Raw genomic sequence first — 15662 nt, 5'->3', positions numbered from 1 at the left:
GCAAGATGACTGAGCGTGTGCAAGAAACCACTTTGACCATTCACCTAAAAATTACATGAAGGAACGTCTGGGAACCTGCTGATTTGAATCAGCAAATTTTCTTGTAACACCCTTCTGTGTGCTGGGGGAAATCCCACACCACACTGAGAGGGTGAAAACCAGATCCACCCACCGCTATAGTGACCTTGTCTGGTTGCGCTGAGTATGAAAGGGCAAATGGGCCCAAACGGAGCGCTCATTTACGGAGGGCGAAATAAATGAGGGCGCCTAAACTGAGCGCTCCAGTTAAGGATTGATTGGCTGGTAAAAATAGTTAGCCAATCAAATCACATTTCTTAAGATTCGCGCTCCAAAAAGGAGGGCGCAGTTTAATTGGCGAGCGATAGATTCGCGCTCCAAAAAGGAGCGCGCATTTATTGAGGGCGCAGCTTATCGTTATGGGGCAAATAGGCCCAAACGGAGCGCTCATTTACGGAGGGCGAAATAAATGAGGGCGCCTAAACTGAGCGCTCCAGTTAAGGATTGATTGGCTGGTAAAAATAGTTAGCCAATCAAATCACATTTCTTAAGATTCGCGCTCCAAAAAGGAGGGCGCAGTTTAATTGGCGAGCGATAGATTCGCGCTCCAAAAAGGAGCGCGCATTTATTGAGGGCGCAGCTTATCGTTATGGGGCAAATAGGCCCAAACGGAGCGCTCATTTACGGAGGGCGAAATAAATGAGGGCGCCTAAACTGAGCGCTCCAGTTAAGGATTGATTGGCTGGTAAAAATAGTTAGCCAATCAAATCACATTTCTTAAGATTCGCGCTCCAAAAAGGAGGGCGCAGTTTATTTGGCGAGCAATAGGAGTATGTAAAGTTGGATGAAACTTAGTCTCAATCAAAAGGTACTTTACAAAATAGGAAGGAAGTGGAGACAGGGCACTGAATTTGAGCCAATCATGTAGTCCCTTTCAGCAGCTTCCGGTCTGTGTGGTTGCTACAGATCCATGTGCCGCTGGAAGGAAAATTGAATCGAATCAGAATGGTAAGAAATGTCATTCGATCATTTAGAGTTTAGATTATTCAATTTTTCGTGGAATGATTGACTAATTGTGCTTCGTGATTAAGCATACATAAATAATTTGGTCATTAGTAATCGAGGAAAAAGACTCGTCGTCCTTGAAAATGTGCATCAAAGATGGCCGCCGATTTTTGTTTGTTGATGCGAAAACCATGCTTGATAGTTGATAGTTTTTGGGTTTTTTTAAGTATCTTTACAGTTCATTCTGTTCATTCCGTAACTTCAAAGATTTCGAAAATGACTTGTTAAGCTCACATTGGGCAGGTTCTTCAAAATTGGAGGCTCTAAGTCACCAAGTGTACTGTAACTGTATGCAGTGAATTCTGAGCTATGAGTGAATTTAATCAATGCACTAAAGCTCAACTTCAAGCATTAGCAAGCATGGGCGATTGAGTGAGGGGAGGGGGGGATATATCAAAGGGGGCGGGGTTGTGGTGGGTCTGGGGGGGGGGGGGTCTTCTTCTTCGTCGTTCATGGGCTTAGACTCCCACGTTCACTCATGGTTTTAGCACGAGTGGATTTGTACGTGTATGACAGATTTTACCCCGCCATTCTGGCAGCATACGCCGATTTCGGGGGAGGCATGCTAGGTATTTTCGTGTTTCTATAACCCACCGAACTCTGACATGGATTACAGGATGTTTTCCGTGCGCACTTGGTCTTGTGCTTGCGTGTACACACGAAGGGGGTTAAGTCACTAGCAGGTCTGCACATAAGTTGACCTGGGAGATCGAAAAAATCTCCACTCTTAACCCACCAGGCGGCAGCGACCGGGATTCGAACTCACGACCTCCCGACAGTATTGGCATTAACCGGTATTTTACCGGTTGAAATGAGAAAATACCGGAACAAAATTGGCTGCTGGTATGACCTACCGGTTGATTTTTAGAACTACCAGGTTTTTTGTGCTGGTAAAACAACAAAACCAGTACTCCGAGTTGGACTCTTACTGGTTCCAATGACCAGCCTACAGGGTTTTTTCTTGACTTTTTGCATCATAAAAGTTTGCGTACCGGTTTGAAAAATACTAGCGCCATCACTGTCCCGATTAGGAGGCCGACGTCTTACCACTGTGCCACTTCGGGGGGGGGGGTGTCGACTTTGTGCACATCCAGGTAACCTCAGCTAAGGCAAACAAAACCAGTGCCTTTGTTTACCGAAACCTCAGGGGCTGCCCCCATCCTGTTCAGGCCACTTGTTACAAGGGACTGGTGGGATCAGTCTTGGTGTATGCTTCACCAGTCGGGGACCCACGTCAGAAGGGCCTGTCCGACAGCCTGGAGATGACGCAGCGTCGTTCCGCAAGGAGGATCCTGCACGACTTCAAACCCACCAGTAGTGCAACGGAACTCGTCTCCAGGCTCAAGCTGGCCCCCCTCATACAACGGCGCACCGTGACCAAGGCAACCATGATGTACAAAATCATGAGTGGACTGGTCAAGGCAGTCCCAAGGGAAGGCACACTGACACCGGTCCTAAGATCAACACCAGGGGGCACACCACCAGACTCCAGGTCCCACAGTCCCGCAGTCCCGCACAGAACGTCGTTCTTTCAGTCTGTGATCCGCCTCTGGAATAACATCCCCCAAGATGCTGTCAGCGCAGACTCCCCCCCCCCCCCCCCCCAGGCCTTCAGAACCATCGTCGAGGCCTGGCTCCAAGGTGCGAGCCCATAGGCACCACCTGTCGAAACCCATTCCCTGTCTGTTCCCCCCCCCCCTCCCCTCCCCTCCCCACTAGATTCATCCCCTCTCCAGCCCCACCCCCTCCCCACCGTAATAAAGTTGGCCAAAAGATTATTGCAACAAATTTCAAACCCAAATTAAACCATTAATTCCTGTGTCATTTAATTAAAACTGTATATGCCAGAGAAGGCTGTTCACTTAACCTTCAGGATCACCTTTTGGATTAAATATTTCTTTTACAGGGATCACATGACCGCCGCTCAAGTAAGGGTACCCTCAAAATCGACCAGACAAAAACTGAAGAGCCGAATAAAAAATCGACAAAAAATCACAATAGGCAAAACTTTACAACTTTGACATACGAGAAGAAAGTCAAACCAATTATCTACCCTGAACAGATTGTTTTGTTTTGCTACCTTGCTTATTTCGCTTGCTATGCTATTCCTACTGATGCAGGTGTCGATCGCAAGAGCGGTCAAAAACGGAACGTTTTACTTCAATTTTTATGGGTATCATGTCAAAAAGCGCTACATTTTAGCAATGACTAATTGACTTGGTGGATTGCTTTGAAACTTTCAGAATATGTTACCAACATACTAGAGATACTTTTAGAAAGTTTGGATCGTTACGGTTATTTATCCAGATGTGACGCAATGTTTCGGAAAATGTTGTTAAACTTGTCATAGGATTGTTCACTTGTGTCCAAAAAATTCATGACTTTGCATATCTACAGATAAATGATTGATACAGATTCTGTCTAAGTTTCATTTGCATGTAGCTGCTGGCGTTAATTTGCTAGTCATGCAAACGCATGAGGAAAAAATGGAACGTTCACGCTGTTTCGCGCTTACAGCTGTTATCGCTGCGTGCCTCTTAAAACATGCTACGGTCACGCTTGGCTGGGCATCGCTGTGGCACCAGAATCATCACTTAAATATGTAGCGTGTTTACTGGTCCAGCAAATTTGCGTCAGTGCTTACACGCACATAAAACTTTAGCAGTGTGTGTATCAATCATTTTTCTAAAGACATGCAAAGTCATACATTTTTTTGGACCCATGGAAACAATCCAATGACGAGATTAAAAACTTCATAACATTTTAACAAACATCTGTAACAATCCATCATTTCGCTCGAAGTATCTCTAGTATGTTGGTAAAATATTCTGAAAGTGTCAAAGCAATCCACGAAATCATTGCTAAAGTGCAGACTTTTTTGTCATGATACCCCTAAAATATGATGGGAAAAGTCCCGTTTTTGACCGCTCTTGCGATCGACACCTGCATCAGTAGGAATAGCATAGCACGCAAGGTAGCAAAACAAAACAATCTGTTCAGGGTAGATAATTGGTTTGACTTTCTTCTTGTATACATGTCAAAGTTGCAAAGTTTTGCCTATTGTGATTTTTTGTCGATTTTTCATTCGGCTCTTCCGTTTTTGTCTGGTCGATTTTGAGGGTACCCTTACTTGAGCGGCGGTCACGTGATCCCTGTGAAAGAAATATTGAATCCAAATGGTGATCCTGAAGGTTAAGTGAACGGCCTTTTCTATAAAATGACACGGGGATTAATGGTTTAATTTGGGTTTGAAATTTGTTGAAATAAATTTTTTGCCAAGTTTAGATCTCCCCCCTCAGGTGTATCAAGTCAGCCTTTGAAAGAATTTACTGATGGTGCTTGCACCACCCTCTCACAGTATACCTATCAGGCAGACCTTTCCAGGCCCGTATTTTTGCTAAGCTACGAAAGTCGGTGTAAGCAATGAGCGTTGATTTGAAAATCTCCCCATATCACAATCACATGTGTATAAACGCCCTAATTGTCTGAAACTCATACAATTATCTTCAAAATATAAAAAAAACATGTATAAAAAAAATTTAAAAATTAATGAAAAGAGAGAGATGCAAAAAATTTGAAATGCACAAAAAGGCAGAGAAACGTAGGGCGGCAAAAATATGAACTAAAATCAGCATAATCACTAATAGTAATACAGTTAATAGTCATGATTATAGGATAAGTGTAAGCCGCATCAGCAGAACAACTCGATCTCTACTAACGGGTCATTCCGTTCACTGTCAGTATCAACTGGCGATATGCCTGAGTGGGGATCAATGCTGGTCGGTGGCTTGGACACTCCCATAGGCCCCGATATTGGGGATATTCTTTCCCTATGATTATTGCCTATCTTCTTGTCCTGCTTTCATAAGTTTATCAGCCCCTTCAAAAAGTTCCAACAGGTTGAAAATTCGGCCGATTAGTATAACTGTTCCTTGTTTGCTTTCGGTCAGAGTAAGTCTGTTCTCGATGCTAAGTCCAAAAGAAGAGAGTCTGAACTTAAAATCAGGATAGTAAGAAAGAAAAATGCCTAATTGATATTACATGGCTGATGGGAAGAGAGAGTAAGGAAGGTGGAAAGATGGAGTAGGGTGGGGGGGGCCACCACACTTAATTTCAGACTTCTAGTCAAGTTGGATAAGCCCTACTTTGAAGTGAATGGGAAGGAGAGGGAGGATGTAGAAGGGGTTGGGGGGGGGGGGGGGGTTTAGGGTGGAGATCCTGGGCTTGTTGAAGATGTCCAGGGACTCTGCAGAGATACCCCACCCCACCCAACCCCCCCTTATCCTATGGTAACACAAAACAAACCAGGATTAAAAACAAGCCCAGAAAGTGATAAAGAATAGAGGTACAGAAAAGCGTGCTATCTGGTGTAGTGCAACCACTACTGCACTATACTCGTCAATTTTACTGCCTTTTCCCCAAGCAGGGGACTGACACCTCCCGCGGGTTAGGGGGAAGAATTTACCCGATGCTCCCCAGCATGTCGTAAGAGGCGACTAACGGATTCTGTTTCTCCTTTTACCCTTGTTAAGTGTTTCTTGTATAGAATATAGTCAATTTTTGTAAAGATTTTAGTCAAGCAGTATGTAAGAAATGCTAAGTCCTTTGTACTGGAAACTTGCATTCTCCCAGTAAGGTAATATATTGTACTACGTTGCAAGCCCCATGAGCAAATTTTTGATTAGTGCTTTTGTGAACAAGAAACAATTGACAAGTGGCTCTATCCCATCTCCCCCCTTTCCCCGTCGCGATATAACCTTCGTGGTTGAAAACGACGTTAAACACCAAATAAAGAAAGAAAGGGGACTGACGATGCTATGCGGTCTTGGTTAAAAATAATGCAGTGCGTTTACTTTCATTTTGCGAGTTTGACAGCTTCACTAAATGTAGTGATTTCACCTTAGGTGTCTTGTTTCATTTCCCCTGCCTTTGACCGAGATGGTGCTCTCTGTTTCATTCAAGCAGAATAGCAGCTGCTGAAGTGCTCAATGTGACAACTGACATCAACTTCTCAAAACTTCAGTAGCATTTGATATTGTGGACCAGACAAGCGACCGGCACGGTTGGCCTAGTGGTAAGGCGTCCGCCCCGTGATCGGGAGGTCGTGGGTTCGAACCCCGGCCGGGTCATACCTAAGACTTTAAAATTGGTAATCTAGTGGGTGCTCCGCCTGGCGTCTGGCATTATGGGGTTAGTACTGGGACTGGTTGGTCCGGTGTCAGAATAATGTGACTGGGTGAGATATGAAGCCTGTTGCGACTTCTGTCTTGTGTGTGGCGCACGTTAAATGTCAAAGCAGCACCGCCCTGATATGGCCCTTCGTGGTCGGCTGGGCGTTAAGCAAACAAACAAACCAGACAAGCGCAGTCGCATGGTGGTAAGACGTCGGCCTCCTAATCGGGAGGTCGTGAGTTCGAATCCTGGCCGCTGCCGCCCGGTGAGTTAAGAGTGGGGATTTTTCTGATCTCCCATGCCAACTTGTATGCAGACCTGCTAGTGACTTAACCCCCTTCGTGTTTATACGCAAGCATTAGACCAAGTGCGCACAGAAAAGATCCTGTAAACCATGTCAGAGTATGGTGGGTTATAGAAACACGAAAATACCCAGCATGCCTGCCCCCGAAATCGGCATATGCCGCCAGTACGGCTGGGTGAAAACGGTCATACACATAAAAATCCACTCGTGTTGCTAAAACATGAGTGAACGTGGGAGTCTAAGCCTATGAACGAAGAAGATGTTGTGGACCTTTCAGTCAATAGTGATAAAGATCAATGCATTAGTGGTAGTAACATTAAGCTTTACGTCCATTCACTTGGTGAGTCCAAATGGAGATTCACCCATTTGGTGTCAGCAATGACCAAGGACAAATCTGGAAAGAGATTGACCACCTGCAAAATGGATTGCAATATTACATTCAGTTTTTCTGGGGGTTTTCATGACATAATGGGCATAACACTGCGTGATCCCATGACAGCATACGACCATGCGTACATTATTTCATTGAGTTTTCTGGGTTTTCTCAGAACAAAAGGGCCATTCCACTATGCGTGCGCCCTTGTCCTGCCCACGACTTTACTGTACCTGAAGAAGAAAGAGTTCGGGGAAAAGTATGTGATCCAGGATGACATGGTGCAGCCCTTTGAACCTGTGAGTTAAACATTTATTGTCTTTTTTTGGCTGTAACTGGGAGGGTGTTGGTTGTGTAGACTTGCTCTGGTAGTGGTACAGTGACCCCCCAAAAATGCAACCCTCAAAAATGCTAATAACTTCTACATCTGTTGACTGAATCACTGTGAATTTGGATGACATAAACTCTATCCAATGCATGACCCTTCCACAAAAAGGCAATTTTTTACTTTAAATGTTCTGACTTTTGTGCTAATTAAGACAAGTTGTCAAATTCGGCAATCGACTCAACAGAACAGAATTTTACATTGAACGGTAGCAATTCTTACCTAATTTAAACCTTCCAGACTTTTACCTTTTGGATTATCTGAATGTCTGAGTATACACAAACACTCCCTCCACCCTCTAGATCATCAGTGACCTGAAGAAAAAAGTTATAGCTAGGTTAAGGGCAATCCCTAGACACGAAAGCTTTCGTGCAAATGAGAAGTTCGGAGGTGTAATTTGGAACACATTTTGGAGAAACAGTAAATGTCGGACCATTTTACCTACGACTCGAAACTTTGTAGAATGGTCGTGGACGAACTGAAGTTCATCCACAACAAGTATGAAAATATTTGCTGAACTCAAATGACTGGAAAAATTAATCCCTTCATTGTAAAGTTACATTTGCGCAATGTTGCGCAAAATTCATCAATGACAAAAACAAAATCATCCATTGGTATAATATGTCATTCAAATTACTCCAAAGATAACAATCTGGAGAGCTTAAATTGGGTTTGTTTAGCTTCTGCTCAATTTTAAACCTCGTACTGTTGAGTCGATCCCTGAATTTGGCAACTTATTTTAAATTTGCACTAAAGTCAGACCTTTTGAAATATGAAACTGTCACTTTGTGGAATGGTCATGCATTGGCAAAAGTTTATGTCCCGAAAATATGAAGTGGTTCGGTTAACCAATGTAGAAGTCATTCGCATTTTTTTTTATGGGGGGAGGAGGGGGGGGGGGGTCACCCTGTATGACAATATAATAAAGACCGCTTTGCTGAACCTTCGCATTACAATTCTCAATATGAGCAAAAATGAAAGTCAACAACACATTCGGGCTTCTACTTTCTAATATTCAACATCTGAATTCTTAACTTCCTGTGCTCTTGAAAATTTTATCAATACAATGTAAAGGTTTTTCAGCTTCCTGTGCTCAATTTTATCAATTCAATTTAACTGGGTTTTTTAACTCTTGATGACTGTTTATTGATATTGTCTCACTGATTATGTAATCGACTACCTTCTGGGCAAATCCACTGTGACAGTTACCATGTGTTACATAACAATGATGCAATTCACAGTGCTCATCAAAATCAGTGAGAAAAATGCAAGACCTTTTTTTGACGGTGAACCCACGGAACAGAATCCTCTACCGGCGCTGTGTGCATACAATCTTCTTTTTTTTTTATTGGTAATTCTGCAACTTTGATAATTGTAACGCATGAAAACTTATTCTGCCATTTAGTCGCCATGATAGCGCACTGATCTATGGAAGGAACGGTAACTCTTGAGCAAAAATATGCCTGCAGGGAAGTGAATCTTTCATATCTCTCGCACCGGAAAGCTACCCAAACAGGGTATTTTGCAAGTTGGCTATTGACAACCCCAACAGAAAGCAGAGGTTTGTTTATCAAGGATTTTGAAGTCAACAGCTAGCCAGTTCTTCTTCAGCGTTCAACGATGGCTGTGTCTAGATTAGCTAGCCAGTGTTACTTTAGACCACGGTATAGTGTCACTGTCAGTTGGTGCACGTCTGTCTGTCTCCTGTTAGTTCTAGTTGGAGTTGGTATGCCCCAGTTGTACCGCCTCCCTCTCTCTCTCTCTCTCTCTCTCTCTCTCTCTCTCTCTCTGTCTCTCTCTCTCTCTCTCTCTCTCTCTCTCTCTCTCTCTCTCTCTCTCTCTCTCTCTCTCCCCCTCTCTCTCTCCCCCTCCCTCTCTCTCTCTTGATTAATTGTTCCTTTCTTCTTCTCACGCCAATCGTTGTCCTGTTTCCTCTTATTTGTATACATGTAGATTAATTCTTTAGTGCATTCTTTGGGGTTTTTTTTGAAAACTTTGTTCTCGTTTCTGCCACATACATGTGTTATGTTAAGAATAGTTTATCTTGATCTTGATGGTTACTTCACTCTGGGTTTTTTTTCAGAGTCTGTTGACATGAAGTGGGAAGCAGACAAGATCAACAAGTCAGTTCAGCAAGCTGGGAGTCAAGCAGCAGTCAGATGGTTGCAAAACCCTACAAAGGACTGGTGAGATAACACATTTTTCTTCCCCCAGGGATCGCGTTTACCCGTAATTTCTGGTATTTTACCGATTAAGATTTGCAAATACCGATAAAGATATGGGTGCTCGGTCAGACGTACCGATTGCTAATTGGTTTGACCGGGGAATAAAATAAAGAGTGGAAAACAATTCTTTATAAAGAATCCATGGTCTGTACAAGAAAGAGTGAGAGCATGGCTTGTTGTGACAGGTGTCATGTTGATACAATGTTACATGGCTTGTTGTGACAGGTGTCATGTTGATACAATGTTACATGGCTTGTTGTGACAGGTGTCATGTTGATACAATGTTGCATGGCTTGTTGTGACAGGTGTCATGTTGATACAATGTTGCATGGCTTGTTGTGACAGGTGTCATGTTGATACAATGTTACATGGCTTGTTGTGACAGGTGTCATGTTGATACAATGTTGCATGGCTTGTTGTGACAGGTGTCATGTTGATACAATGTTACATGGCTTGTTGTGACAGGTGTCATGTTGATACAATGTTACATGGCTTGTTGTGACAGGTGTCATGTTGATACAATGTTGTATGGCTTGTTGTGACAGGTGTCATGTTGATACAATGTTGCATGGCTTGTTGTGACAGGTGTCATGTTGATACAATGTTACATGGCTTGTTGTGACAGGTGTCATGTTGATACAATGTTGCATGGCTTGTTGTGACAGGTGTCATGTTGATACAATGTTACATGGCTTGTTGTGACAGGTGTCATGTTGATACAATGTTACATGGCTTGTTGTGACAGGTGTCATGTTGATACAATGTTGCATGGCTTGTTGTGACAGGTGTCATGTTGATACAATGTTACATGGCTTGTGACAGGTGTCATGTGATACAATGTTACATGGCTTGTTGTGACAGGTGTTATGTTGATACAATGTTACCAATGTCTCATGGAAAACAAATTGATGAGGCTTGGTGTCGCAAGGTCGTGTTAATGAAACATCAAAAATTACGTCAAAATAACAGAAGGACAAGTTTCTTGTCACAAATGTAACAGAACAAATAAAATAATTTTCATTGGCAAAAGGGTAACAACAAATCAAAGTTATAAAAACGTGTTATTCTGTCACTGAGCTAATGACAACAACTCACTGTGATTGTTTCTTTCTCTTGCCATCACATTCGCTTTCTGGTGGATGCTCACATTTCTACAAGCTTCACTGTTTTATTTTAAATGTCACCCTTTGGCCCCTCGAGGTACACACGCATGAGCATGTCTTGGTTCTCAGGTGTGATTATATTTCTCGGTGCTTCTGGCCTTTTTCTATCACCAATTTTTGTTTTGGCGGCATGTTGCTTTTTTCCACGAAGGGATGCAAGTAACTGTCAACGGGCTTGGAACATTCAGAGTTGCGACACTTGAAAGCTCTTCTCTATAAAAAGCACATAAGGTCTCCCCAAGTTTTGTCTGCTTAAAGACATCGATTCGCAAAACATCGATACAATAGCAAATCAAACTACTCTAAATTGGAAAGTATTGACAATGTCCGGATCAAATGAAAGCATAATCGGACGATGACCACTTTGTGAAAAAAAACAATAGGACATATGTCCTCCTGCATGAAAAATGTTTAGGATATTTGGAAAAAATATCCGTGGATGTCCGGCGTGGATGTGAGCCCCTGCAGTACTGGATTGACTGGATCATGTAACAGTGACGGTGCTGGGTTGACTGGATCATGTTTCTTATTTTCAGATTCTAGACGAGACTGACAGGATGTTGGACATGGGGTTCAAACGTGACATCTGCAAGGGGCTGTTTGAGATCCACCCCGACAGACAGACCATCATGACCAGGTCAGTCGGTGGTGGTTAACAACAACAAGTTTCAGTAAACCTTCAGCCTGACTTGAGTGTTTAATGACGATTTTTAAACAATTGTAATGTTCACCAAAATAATGTCTTCATGTAGTGTCCCGTGAAGTGATGGGAATTAATATTATTTCAAAAAATCATTGCTCAATATTTGAGAAACACAAAATAATGCCTGGATTATTCATTTATTGGCTTAGTATTAACAATGTTGTATGGCTAAAATAAAGTTACAAAATGTTTGTTTTTATTTGCTTTCAGTTACATTTGTTTTAATTTGCTTTCAGTGCGACATGGCCGGCAGACGTTCAGTGCGACATGGCTGGCAGACGTTCAGTGCGACATGGCCGGCAGACGTTCAGTGCGACATGGCCGGCAGACATTCGGTGCGACATGGCTGGCAGATGTTCAGTGCGACATGGCCGGCAGACGTTCAGTGCGACATGGCCGGCAGACGTTCGGTGCGACATGGCCGGCAGACATTCGGTGCGACATGGTCGGCAGACGTTCAGCAACTGGCCAACCAGTACATGAAGAAATCCCTGCACATTCATGTGGGATCCCTGGACCTGGCGGTGAGTTTTCATCATTTATTCTCTTTCTTTGCCACTCCAGTAATTGCATTCTACTGTATGTTTCACCTAGGACAAAGGGACACCTATTTTTATTAAGTACAGCTTAGCCCTGAGGGTGTCCCCTCATCACTTTCTTCACTGTATATCTGTCTGTCCCTCTGTCCGATAAATGTTTCTTGGTCCAAGGATTTCCAATGGTATGCATAGATTGCTAAGAAAAAGAATTATTATTTACAGGTACTACCATGAAAGAACTCGATAACTGCATCAGTGAATGGCCATTTTCAGCATTAATCTTAGCAATGAAAACCTGGCATTCTCAGTAGTTTATCAACTGAGGCTGAGTTTCAAAGGGTGACTTGCGAAAAGTGTCTTTGCCTTTTTCATTATAATAGAAATTGAGTTTGAATGTAGACCTCAAGAGAAAAATGTCATTCATTTGACCTCATCTCCTCCATCTCAGATTTCAAGACCAGAACAATCCCCTTCTTCTTCATAATCATGGCCAATTGCAAGCTCAGCAAGCAAGCTCAGAGCTTTATCTGAGCAATCAGTACCAGCAACACTGTTCTCGGACTCCGAATACGACATAGCAAAAGTAGAAGAATGAGATACAGAAAGAAAAGAAATTCCAAAAGGCAAAATGGCGGCGTAAAAACATTTCTCGGAAGGAACTTTATAACACGCTGACAAGCACAATGGCTTGGTGGTAAGACGCCGGCCTCCAAAGCCAAAGGTAGTGGGTTCGAATCCCGGCCACGCCTGGTGGGTTAAGGTGGAGATTTTTCCAATCTCCCAGGTCAACTTATGTGCAGACCAGCTAGTGCCTTGTCCCCTTTTGTGTGTACACGCAAGCACAAGACCAAGTGCGCACGAAAAAGATCCTGTAATCGATGTCAGAGTTAGGTGGGTTATAAAAACACGAAAATTCCCAACATGCTTCCTCAGAAAGTGGCGTATGGCTGCCTAAATAGTGGGGGGGGTGTCATACTTGTAAAAATCCACTCATGCAAAAACACGAGTGTATGTGGGAGTTTCAGCCCATGAACACAGAAGAAGAATAACAGGCCAAACACTAGTTTTCTGGTATAGATGATGCAGCAAACACTCACATACTGAACACTTAAAGTCATCGGTCACCGGTGACCTTCTTCTTCTTCCGCGTTCCACAATTTTTCTGGTTACGTGTGAGCTCGTTTTGCCCATTTGGGTTCCCCACACTATACTCTGAGACCATAGTCAGCTCACTCCGCTTTCGTTGAGTAGGCATGCTGGGTATTTTTGTGTTTCCATAACCCACCGAACTCTGACATGGATTACAGGATCTTTTCCGTGCGCATTTGGTCTTGTGCTTGCGTGTACACACGAAGGGGGTTAAGTCACTAAGCAGGTCTGCACGTAAGTTGACCTGGGAGATCAGAAAAATCTCCACTCTTAACCCACCAGGCGGCAGCAACTGGGATTCAAACTCACGACCTCCCGATTAGGAGGCTCGTTGAGCTTGTATTAACTTCACACTGAACATGAAAACACCCTTCAATAGTACTGACGAGCGAACGTATGTACCTAACATTCATGGGGTCAAATTTGTCCAACCAATTTTTTTTAGTTTAAACTTAGAAATGTGATTCATTCTAAAATGTTTCCCTTTTCATTCAAGGGATGTAACCACTTGGTACGCGTTTTTGAAGCAATAAAATATTTGGGTGAAATCTATTCAATTTCACCACCAAGTTTCTTCACAATCACATGCAAGAAACTGACATGTCTTTTGTCCTTAAATAAGTTCACTTCTTTAATTTTACCGGGAAACATTTCAGTCTGAACTATATTGAGGGGGTATGGTGACAGAGGAGCCAATCTCACATCGTTACATAGGATGTAGCTGCGAGCAGGGGAAGGACAGCCATTGTCCGGTGCTTCTATCCTTCAGTCACATTAACTTCCGCGATTAGGATTTTGTTTGGTATTTTGGTATAGGTAGGAGCATATATATCCCACTAAATAGCCTCAGAATAATCACCCAATTGATTTTGATGGCTCTACTGAAGAAGAAGCGGAGTATCAACATGGTTTTTTCCCCTTCAATTTATGAAATCAGTTTGTTCATTGTGAGTGTCTAACATTGTGCCTGTATGTTGTGTGTTTACAGGCTGTTTCTCCATGGCCACAGCTGGAAGATGGTGGCACAGATGAACCGTTTTGTCTGCCCTGCCTGCGAATGCCAAGAAGAAGAAGAAGTCTGCCCTGCAATGCCACACTTACTCTATAACCTTTGCCGGACTTTCTGGGTCATCCACAACCCAGAGACACAATAAAACACTGATATCTCTTGAACTTTGTTCATCTTACCACAGTCACTTCGTTGTTTAGATCTCTTGAACTAGTCAAACTACTCCAAGGAAATGTTACTATTGTTAGGTATTCTTCAAAATCATACTAATTACGTAATTAGTTACTTGTATATTATATGTAAGTTAAAACTAACCTTTACTGTGCTTCCTGTGTTATACAGGACCCATACAATTTAAAAAGTCAAGCTTCTGCTAGTGTATGGGTAGCAGAGGGATAGACACTGAAAGCTTCTGCTAGTGTATGGGTAGCAGAGGGATAGGCACTGAAAGCTTCTGCAAGTGTATGGGTAGCAGAGGGATAGGCACTGAAAGCTTCTGTGACGTGCATGGGTCGTGAGAGACCTGTATCGTCGGTAGAAACAGTATGGCGACGCCTATGTGAGATGTATTATTTTGTATGGGTCGTGAGAGAACTGTTACATCGGCAGTGTGTAGCTAAATGCGACATCCGGTAAAGGTTATATTAAGTGTCTGTATTTCCATGATCGAAGCTGTCCACTTTCATACCGGATAAGTGGATCACTCGCGAGTTCTTTAGAGAGGTTCCTTCTTTTTTTGTGCGTGTTTTTTTGGTTTAAATATGATCTTTTCTTTGTGTACAGTGCTTTCTCTGTAAATGTAGTGTTTCTCTTTCTGCATTTTGGACACAAATAAAAGAAGAGTTAAAAAACAGAAGTGTGTGTGGTGTGTTTTGGAAGAAATATGGCCCAATGAGGGCGATGCCGATTCAGTTTCAAAAAGGAAGAAAGTTATGTACTTGGGTCACAACATTTAAATTAAGTAGAAGTTCAGCACTGCCCCCAGCAAAGGACAAATCTGTTTCCCCTCTCTCGCTCGCTCTTTCCCTCTCTATGTCTCTCTTATACACGTACACACCCATAGTTACACACACAGACATGGCCTCTTGCAAATCTCGAACACATATAATTCGCACCACACATATATAGAAAAACGGACACACATACGCCTTAAACAAACACTCGTATACACACACAAACTCACGCGTGCCTCATTCAATTTCAAACTTATACAATCTTCATCATTGTGATCTCTCTCTCTCTCTCTCTCTCTCTCTCTCTCTCTCTCTCTCTCTCTCTCTCTCTCTCTCTCTCTCTCTCTCTCTCTCTCTCTCTCTCTCTCTCCCTAATCACTGGTCTGATTTATCTTTGGATACGGTCTCACTAATGATGAAATTGACTATTGCGTATAACTTCCTGAATCCCGCCTATTTCACACAGCACGACACACACATTCTATGTTAATTTGACTGACTCGGTGGATACCACAACTTCCTCAAGATATGGGTTAGTGCATTTGTAAACAGGAATCGCTTGACAAGTGGCCCCCTTCATCCCCCCCTTCCTCGTCCTGATATG

General features: G+C 42.9%; 1 protein-coding gene across 2 annotated transcripts; it reads left to right on the top strand.

Moving 5' to 3' along the window:
- Positions 1-893: 893 nt before the first annotated feature.
- LOC138952015 (uncharacterized) lies at positions 894-14269 on the top strand. 2 transcript variants are annotated; one of them, XM_070323590.1, is made up of 6 exons: positions 894-1026; positions 7108-7231; positions 9401-9503; positions 11242-11342; positions 11645-11932; positions 14085-14269. In XM_070323590.1, the coding sequence occupies exons 3-5, from the start codon at positions 9477-9479 to the stop codon at positions 11889-11891; spliced, it is 375 nt and encodes a 124-aa protein (XP_070179691.1). In that variant the 5' UTR covers positions 894-1026; positions 7108-7231; positions 9401-9476; the 3' UTR covers positions 11892-11932; positions 14085-14269. The 2 variants fall into 2 exon arrangements, with proteins under 2 accessions (XP_070179691.1, XP_070179692.1); XM_070323591.1 differs by lacking the exons at positions 894-1026; positions 7108-7231 and adding an exon at positions 8712-8878.
- The last annotated feature ends 1393 nt before the right edge of the window (positions 14270-15662 follow it).

The sequence above is a fragment of the Littorina saxatilis genome, linkage group LG17, assembly GCF_037325665.1.
Source record: "Littorina saxatilis isolate snail1 linkage group LG17, US_GU_Lsax_2.0, whole genome shotgun sequence".
NCBI classification, from domain to species: Eukaryota; Metazoa; Mollusca; class Gastropoda; order Littorinimorpha; family Littorinidae; genus Littorina; species Littorina saxatilis.
Note: the sequence above shows the minus strand (reverse complement) of the source record. Positions and strands in the feature narration are given on the sequence as shown.

What these genes read in the sequence shown, in the direction of transcription:
- LOC138952015 (XM_070323590.1), top strand. Translation starts at nt 9,477, where the DNA reads ATGGTTGCAAAACCCTACAAAGGACTG. An exon ending in CAAAACCCTACAAAGGACTG is followed by an intron (nt 9,504 to 11,241) that starts GTGAGATAACAC and finishes TCTTATTTTCAG; the next exon opens with ATTCTAGACGAGACTGACAG. An exon ending in AGACAGACCATCATGACCAG is followed by an intron (nt 11,343 to 11,644) that starts GTCAGTCGGTGG and finishes ATTTGCTTTCAG; the next exon opens with TGCGACATGGCCGGCAGACG.